General features: G+C 39.3%; 1 protein-coding gene across 1 annotated transcript in view; it reads left to right on the forward strand.

Annotated features, from left to right (window-relative positions):
- LOC115009273 (paired box protein Pax-6-like) overlaps positions 1–5,951 on the forward strand; it is a 28,527-nt gene extending 22,576 nt beyond the window's left edge. The window contains exons 6-11 of the mRNA XM_029433153.1: positions 819–971; positions 1,757–1,839; positions 1,938–2,088; positions 2,564–2,673; positions 3,219–3,357; positions 4,917–5,951. Of these exons, the coding sequence (XP_029289013.1) occupies positions 819–971; positions 1,757–1,839; positions 1,938–2,088; positions 2,564–2,673; positions 3,219–3,357; positions 4,917–5,002 (722 nt within the window). The 3' untranslated portion in view covers positions 5,003–5,951. The remainder of the gene's footprint in view (positions 1–818; positions 972–1,756; positions 1,840–1,937; positions 2,089–2,563; positions 2,674–3,218; positions 3,358–4,916) is intronic.
- The last annotated feature ends 3,271 nt before the right edge of the window (positions 5,952–9,222 follow it).

The raw sequence follows: 9,222 nt of genomic DNA on the forward strand, positions 1-9,222 counted from the left end.
GAAGGGGCGTCTGCTCTCATTTGTGTCTCTTTCTGCCTGACTGACTGTGACACTGAGCAATGGCTTCATTCTGTTTTGCAGTCTCTGTCTGCTGGGGATAATGAATAATTAGGCTAGCACCACAAATAACATGAGCTCCACAGGGAGGGACTCAAGCTCCCGTCTGCTCAGGGATCACAGGTTGGAGATCTCCACTCTGAAGTGCCCTGTACCTTCACTTATCTTTAGCTCACATGGATTTGAATATAACATATTGTAATGTCTACTCAGATCAAGGCTTTGGTTTTAGTGAAGTAATGCAGCCATTATATTAGTTGTTATTGCTAATATACCTGCTGGACTGTGCAGTTTACAAGCATGGAATAGTTTATCTTAATATTGCACTTATTTCATCTTATTTATTATACAAAGCTATTTATTTTAAAATTCATTAAATCAGTCAAACTTTATGTCTGTTTTTTTTATGCAGGTAACATACAGATTAGAACAAAATGTAAATTGGTAATTCAATAACAAATATCTATGACACATAATCACCTGAACTGACAAAAAAACATTATTCCTGAGAAAGATGTATGAAACCACTCGGGTCATTATTACCCTTAACAATCAGTTTCAGTTCTATGGTTGTTCTTACAGCCAGACTGGATTTTCTCTAACACATTGTCAGTATTGAGATGATCATGTAGTTGGTTGACAATTCAACTCACATACTGTACTTAAGCACAGTTTTGAGGTACACTTTCTTGAGGTTTCTTCACTATAAGAACCTCTTTGGGCCTAACCACATCTTCTTCTTCCTTCCTTCCTTGGTGCAGAGTGTCCGCAGGCAGAGGGAGGGGAAAACACCATATCAGTTAGTTCCAACGCTGAAGACTCAGAGGAGACTCAGATGAGGCTTCAGCTGAAGAGGAAACTGCAGAGAAACAGAACGTCTTTCACACAGGAGCAGATAGAAGCCCTGGAGAAAGGTAACTGGGAGTTGTTCATCAGTACATCATACACCCACATACATGTATATGTATGGTTTGAAAATAACGAGCTATGCACTGCTGTTTCCTATGTAAATGCTGTGTTTTTTTCTGTTTGCGACTGAAGTGTGGATAGCATCCACTTTGGCTCGACTGAGGTTGGTCAAATTCACAATGTTCCCGTCAGACAACTATACAGAGTGTTTACATGATGACATGGTCTTCAAACTCACTAACTGTGTTAGGGATGGTCCATGTTGATGTCTCAATGAAGAGACAGTCAGTCATATCCTGTCTACTGTGTGTTACTGTGCTGCACCGTCACGTGATTCATGTTCTTGATGATTTTCTTGTACTGGAAAACACTCCTGTCTTTCTGGAAATGTCAGATTTCTCCTAAATGTAAACTATCCAGTTGATAAAAATGTTCTGGAATTTGGAGCAGGTCATGTGATCACGTAAACATTTCCTGATTGGTCTGGGCTGACTGAGTTGCTTCTCTGTAGTGGCCCTCAAGAGATCCAGGCGTTAGTCCTCTGCTTATGGTAAAATGTATACTAACCCATCATTTGTTACTATTAGATCCTTTTAAACAAGTAATCATGCCAGGGAAGGCATATATAATATACGGTACATACTTATATGTGAACTTGTGCAATTCATTACAGCAGATGTTGGAAAGCATTTCTTCACTATTATTACATTACTTTAAATTGACTGTCCTTATGTCCATCAATTAGAAACGCCATGTTATCATGTAATGACACAATGTGTTTTTCTTCCAGAGTTTGAAAGGACTCACTATCCAGATGTGTTTGCCCGAGAACGCCTTGCCAACAAAATAGACCTTCCAGAGGCGAGAATACAAGTAGGCTCCTTTATATATAATTTGTTTAGGCTTACAAAGGTAGACTCAAACACATGCGAAGCCATCCTTTAATCTCTTTTCTTTACTGGCATGTGCAGGTTTGGTTTTCTAACAGACGAGCGAAGTGGAGAAGAGAGGAGAAACTGAGAAATCAACGTCGCCAGTTGTCCAACTCCTCCAACCATATTCCCATCAGCAGCAGCTTCAACACCAGTGTTTACCAGCCTTTACCACAACCTACGACACCAGGTAGTAGTGACGATATTCTACAAGTACATATACTACACATTTTACTGGCAAGTAAGATCAGAGCATAATAACTAATGGATACTGCTGTAAACACTTAAACTATACTATTATATATTATATTACTACTAAATACTTTTTTAAAGTATTGGGGTTGCACTAAATTAATTCAGCAGATGATTTGGTGTAAAGTAATTTCCCCCATGTACAATTTAGGGGCTTTAGTGTTTTGATCAACTACACTTGGACTCATGTTCAGGAGGAGGCGGGGCTCGAACCAATAACCCTACAATTACTGGGTTACCTGATCTACTACTGCAGCCCAGGTGGTGGAGTTTAGACTGTCACAACATGATATTTAATTATGACTTACAAAACAAGGACCAACTATCTCCCCAGAATCCACCAATGTTATAGAGATATTGTACTAGCTTGAATGTAATGCCTGGGATACTGATTCTGATCTGTGTGTCTCTAGTGTCCTTCTCTTCAGGGTCCATGTTGGGAAGGTCAGATTCAGTTCTGTCCAACAGCTACAGCCTACCAGCCATGCCCAGCTTCAGTATGGCTGCCAGCCTGCCTATGCAAGTAAGACTATTCAACAAGACGGCACAATACACAACTAATCAATCACTGGAAGAAGTTAGAGATAGCATCTTCATGTGTGTCAGTATCTGGCATCAGCACGAGCTGGCTGGTATACATGTGAGAAGTTATACAAATGATATTACTTTTGTAATGTTGCACAGGGATTACCTCATAATTGTTATGATGTGACGATAAGACGATTGCAGCCAACAGAGTTGTGAGATCCTCGTTACACACTATTTGTCATATATCAGACCAGCTTTGTAACTCAGTGATGTTGTGTGTCTCTCAGACTCCCTGGATTGTATTATCTTGTCACCTGTACCGGTAGCCACCGGACCATACCAGAGCCCCCATTGCATGTTTTTAATGCTGGGCTATTTTTGGTCGGAGCACACACTTTATGGAGCCAGACAATCTGTAATCATGTGTTTAAAGAAATTAGTTTGATTGTTACGAGACTTTAACAACACTGTTAATCTTGCATGACACCAACCCAATGGCGAATGGTTGTTTTAATGGGTAATATTTATTTGTGTTTCCAGGTTTCCAGCCAGACCTCTTATTCCTGCATGCTGCCCACCAGCCCCACTATAAATGGAAGAAGTTATGAGACATATACTCCTCCACACATGCAGCCACACATCAACAGCCAGTCAATGACGTCCTCTGCAACGTCAACAGGTAGGAAGTTACTAACTGTTGATGATCTACTGTACATGCCCTCCCCTCCTCTGGAAATAATAACTTAACTGTTCAAATAGTTCAGTGTGTAGCAGGTAGAATAATCAAATTGTTAAAACATATCCTATGTAAAGCTGATTTAGGCAACATTTGGAAGAAACATTGAGAACATTAAAGGTTAATCAGTTAACCTCCTAAAACTCTAAACAGCTAATACTGAACTGTCACTTTGAGTGATTCAGTTTTTTAATACAGCAGCTTGATAATTATATACAAATTAACAACAAAAAAAGCAGCACAACAATGAAGTTTCCAGTAAAATATATCATGTTGTGCACCATTCCATCAAGTGGAAATATTGTACATTTTACATCTTTTTTTACACACTACACAAATTGTGTTTGACATGTTGTGTTTTTTTTGGGAAACTTTGGAATTTCCACTCGTATTTAAAGGCCCTGTAACACGGCAATAGGTTGATATAAATTAAGGGTAAGTTGTGATCGTTTGAAAGACGCAGACGATACGCCGAACACACCAGACATACGGCCCTGTCACACAGTTCCGTATGGTAGAAACATGTCACCGTATATATAAAGTAGCTCAAAATTTGTCAGAGTCCAAATACGTCCGACTTTTCCACAGCGGTGTTGTAGCTGACGTATACATAACGAATACATAACAAATTACTATACGTATGTCAAACATATTGATAGCATATCACTTACTTATACAAAACGTATCAGAGCGTCTGGACAACGGAGCTGGAAAAGTGCCATTTGGTTCACGTCATGCTGATGCGTTTAATACGTTTAATAAGTTACTCCGTCGTCAGGCATCATCTTAACATAGGGTAGGAATAGGTTATCCACTCGTTATCAATAAGTTGGCCGTAGGGTTCACCGTCAGCCGACGTAGCCTATATCTAACGTACCTCTAACATAGTCACGTAGGTATTCACGTACTGTATTTACGTAGGTAAGTATTCACGTACGTATTCACGTATGTAAGTATTCACGTAGGTATTCCGTATTCACGTATGTCTAACGTAACGTAACTTATGTGTACCGTCTGCATATCTTATGAAGCACACGTCGGGTACGTCCGGTAATTTTTAACATGCTCAAAACATCAGCGTTCAACAACGCACCGCAGCAGTAACACAGTGAGCTCTTAACTTATACCTTACCTTATATCAACGTACACCAGCGTGTTGCCGATATTTTGTATACGCCATATTTTTGTATACGTTATGCATTTGTTGGCTATTTGTCTGATACATATTGTATAAGTAAGTGATACTCTATCAATAAGTTAGACATGTGTATCTGTATATGTTCACTTTTCTGATCCGATCTGAAGAAAAGTTGGACGTATTTGGACAAATTTTCATATACGCCGGCATACGTTTCTGGACTAAAACTGTTAAAGCTATGGTTAACAAACAGATTGTTCATTATTGATTGTTGGTTTGATTGTAATCCATCTTACATCCTCACGTACCTTTAGTTCACATGTCATGTACGTCTCTAATGACTTATTTGCTCTCCTATCACCAGGTTTAATTTCCCCTGGTGTCTCAGTTCCAGTTCAAGTTCCAGGAAATGAAGTGGACATGTCACAGTACTGGCCACGCCTGCAGTGATATAACTTCCCTTGTGAGTGTGACCACCAGCAGTGACGGCTGCAACAGGACTCTATGGGACATCAGAGCATGCCCTATCCCTACTTTACAGCTTGAATGTGAATGCACCTGTCATTGATGGAAACAGACTGCACTGCAGCAAATACATTAAGGAATTACTCTTAAAACGTTCAAACCAAATTCTGGAGACAAGCAGGACAGAAGTTTGAGTAATCTTCCAACTGAAGGATTGTAATATCACTACAAACTAGTACAAGTTCAGCTACAAGTGGATCAAAGGTCTTATGGAGTTCTGTCTCCACATCATCTCCTCCTGCCATTCAAGCCCAGAATGAAAAGCTCTGGCCTGAGCTGTGCTCTGGAAGCTCAGGAAGATGGCCCATCCTGGTAATCCTTGGTAACACTAAACTCCACATAGGAATAAACTGCAGTGTCTATTTGGACATTCTGTGGGAAGACATATTACCTCCACTTTCAGTTCCTAATCTATATCACGTTGGTGTATTTGTAGCAAAAAAGATATTGACTGAAACATAAAGGGAAGAACTTAATGAAACTTGAAATGTCTGCTGTGAATTAGTTTCATCGGCAGATTCCAAAAGCTCCGGCCTGGAATGTGTATAGAATTTCAGAATGTGGATTCTGGTGATATATGTTTGGTATTGTAAAAACCTTGACCTGGGTGTGATTTGCTAACTAGCATGGACTGAAAAACAATGTCTGTTCAGGGGGTAAAAACTCTGTCTGTTTTAATTCCAAAGCTCCTTTGTCCAGAAGTTCATCATTAAACAAACTATTGAAAGACTGGAAGCAAAACAAACACTTTGCTAGCTTTTAAAACAGTGAACATTAGAGTGTGTCTGGGATGTAAATATGTATCTAATTTTTAAGTGTAAAGTATTTGTCTTCTCCAGTGATCTGGTAGGGTTTCCATAATAAAGTTATTTCAATTATATTCCTTGTTACATTCTGGGTATATTTGTTGTTCTTATATTTGTTGAACCATCTGCGTTGAATCTGTAACAAGAAGCATTGAAGCTGATCTGGAGGATTGTGGTGGAACACCTTACATAAAGATATTCAGTCATCAACAATCAATCAGTGTCTAATGCAAGCCAGCCAGAACCCACCAGATAGCGGATTTGCTCGCTACCTAGCTTGCTAGGTGTAGGTAGGCATTAAACATGTACGTTTAATGTGGTTACAGCGGAACGTGGATACGGAATATGGATGATTCTCAGCAGGACAGGCATTCTGCCTGGATTACCTGCACTCATTAACCCTGTACGTCATAACCTCTTTTCCAACTTGTTTGCAGCATATTTGTTTTATCAAATGTTATAATATGATCTGGCAATTTACATTTCTGTTACATTACAGTTCTAGCCATTATCTTCATTGTACAAATGAACTGTTAACTCATGTGTAGCTGTGTGTTCACTCTGCTGTCACCATCCAGACAACAGAAGCTTCCTGGAGAAGCTGCTTCTTCCATTGTTAAGCTGTTGTTGTCATACTGCTCTGTGATGGGCTCAATTGTTTCAGAGCAATGAGACCAGTGATATGTTTGAAGAAAATCGATTCTATAACAAATTTGTTGTCAGAACTCATCCGCACCCAAATCATTTTTAACATTTTGCAAAGTGAGTAAAATACAATGTGAGCACCAGTAGCAGGCTGAGGTGGACATGTCATCTGAAGCCTGTCAAATACCAAACTCACCATGCAGGTGTAGAGAAGTAGTCAAGGTGTGGTGGCTGGAAAGTGTCGAGGAGCGCATGTCATGAAATCAGCCATCAGAATTATATTGAAATTCAAAAATGCAAATGAAGCCTTTTATGAGTGTTTTAAAATTAGAATACTATGAGAACACATCTGATAACAAACATCTTGATAAACAATGTTTTAATCCATTTCAATTATTCTAATCACAATATCTAACAACAAGCAAGATGGTCCAGACAATAAACTGGCACATAAGTAAAAGTACAAAAGTATGAGCATCAAAATATACTTAAAGTACCAAAAGTAAATTGACTCATTATGCAGAACAATACATAAATTATACTATTGCATTATAATTATTGATGCATTAATGTTAATCTGAATCTGCAATTGGTAAATAAATCTGTCACATAATTAAGTCACATAAAGTATTTAAGATGTAGTGGAGTACAGTAGCCGAAAATAGAAATACTTGAATAAAGTACCTCAAATTTGTACTTAAGAAAAGTACTTGAGTAAATTTTCTTAGTTACATTCCACCCCTGGTAACTGAGAAACGACATGAAGTTAGTTAATGCTAGCAGTCAGCAAAGTTATTTACGTATTGAAGGCAGTGCTGTTACAGGCACTTTAGCCGCTGCGGCAGGTCAAACGTGACTTAAATCAAACTTTTGCATGTTATGGTCAATCATTATTGTGTAATTCACTTTAGTCTGAGCGATTAATATGCATTTCATGCCTGCCATTTACCTTAACACCTTACTACAACTCCGGTGCAGAAATATTGTACCTGAACATAATCCTGCCAGCGATTACATTTGCCGTTATTGGGAAATCAGTTTTGTAAAATATCAATTGTCTGGAGACTTGTGGAGGAACAACATCTTACTAACTTAATTTATGCTGGCTTTTCCTTGATTGTCATCAATGTGTATTTACAACCAACTTTCAAGTGTCCATCATGTCAAAAATGTGAAGGTAGGTTTGGTCTTTATGAGGTTGGGGATGGAAACTGTCAATACAGTGACGAATGGCATTCAGAATACTGAAATAAAGACACACACACACAGTTACTACCTTCAAAGGTACACGCAAAATTCATACACTGCAAATTCAAAAGTGAGGCACTGTTGAATAGAAAAAAAACTATTCATTGTCTCTCTCCCTCTGTTTCATTCATTCATTCAGCCTGTCATTTCTTTCTGTCTTCTATCGGCCAGAGGGTGGCTGCAAAATGAGAATGGGGTCAACCTCTCCTCATTTACCTAACAAAAGACTGGAAAAAAGAGAAAGAAAGAGGAGCTGACGGCTGTCACAGAGAGAAAGAGAGAGGGGATCCAAGACAGATGACCTGCAGCTTCACTCTGAAAAGTTTCATTCCATTACATCTCACACAATCCACATCATGTCAGCACCTATCAATTACTGTCTGCATCAAACAGCACAATAGGAACTCTAATCATCAAAGAGCATTTGGAGAGTGATCAATGATGGCTTCCTACCTTCACCACTGAAGCAAGAGGGATGACAAGATCATTAGGTTATTCTGGTCATAACGGGACTGTGTTATGACTGTGTTTGTGTGTGTGTGTGTGTGTGTGTGTGTGTGTGTGTGTGTGTGTGTGTGTGTGTGTGTGTGTGTGAGAGAGGGAGTGTGTGTGTGTGTGTGTGTGTGTGTGTGTGTGTGTGTGTGTAAGGTGATGCACTACACCCTGCAGAGAAAAGGGTTTCTAAGGCTTTTTAACACAACATTCAGCTCCTACCACACCTCTTCTCTTTCAGCTCACTTTGGAGTTTAATTCATTTAATTAAACCAGCCACACCTACAGAGAGTAGGATTTGAACAGAATTTAGAATTTAGCGTATTAAAAGCGTAGCGTAATATTTCTTATTTACAGTGAAACCGAGTAAATGGATATTATTTGGGAAGATAACCCTAACCCAAGATCAAATAAGGGGCCCTCCATATAACGCTCTACCCTTCAGGTAGCTCTCAGTCTCACAAAGGTTGGGTCCCCTGTTATAGAGCAAAGTCTGTGTAGGGAGGAGGTTGGGTGGATGTTTGGGTCAATGACAATGTAACAATGCGTTGATCATCAATTATATTGGCAAATGTAGCTTTTTTTCCTTGTAATTGGCTTTTAGAAATGGACTTTAACATTTCAGGTTTCCAGCCATGGTGTAGAGATCAGCTGACACCTCTCTGTTCTCCACCATGAACATGATACAGCTAACATCAGTGCTAACAAAATGCAGGCTCTTCTAACCCCTGAACGAACACAACTAAGTGCACTTAACAAGCATCTCTTCTTATTAGTTACTGTAACCTAATTCAAGTTGAGACTACACAATATCAACCCGATTATAGCCCGACCAGGCAGACGTAGGGCATTGGGTCGTGATAGTCAATCCTTGTATCCTGTATAGTGTGTCATAGTGGCATCAACCGACACCGCATCTGAGATACCTCAGGACGTCCCGACAGAAAGAAGAGC

The sequence above is a fragment of the Cottoperca gobio genome, chromosome 6 (genome assembly GCF_900634415.1).
Source record: "Cottoperca gobio chromosome 6, fCotGob3.1, whole genome shotgun sequence".
Lineage (NCBI taxonomy): Eukaryota > Metazoa > Chordata > Actinopteri > Perciformes > Bovichtidae > Cottoperca > Cottoperca gobio.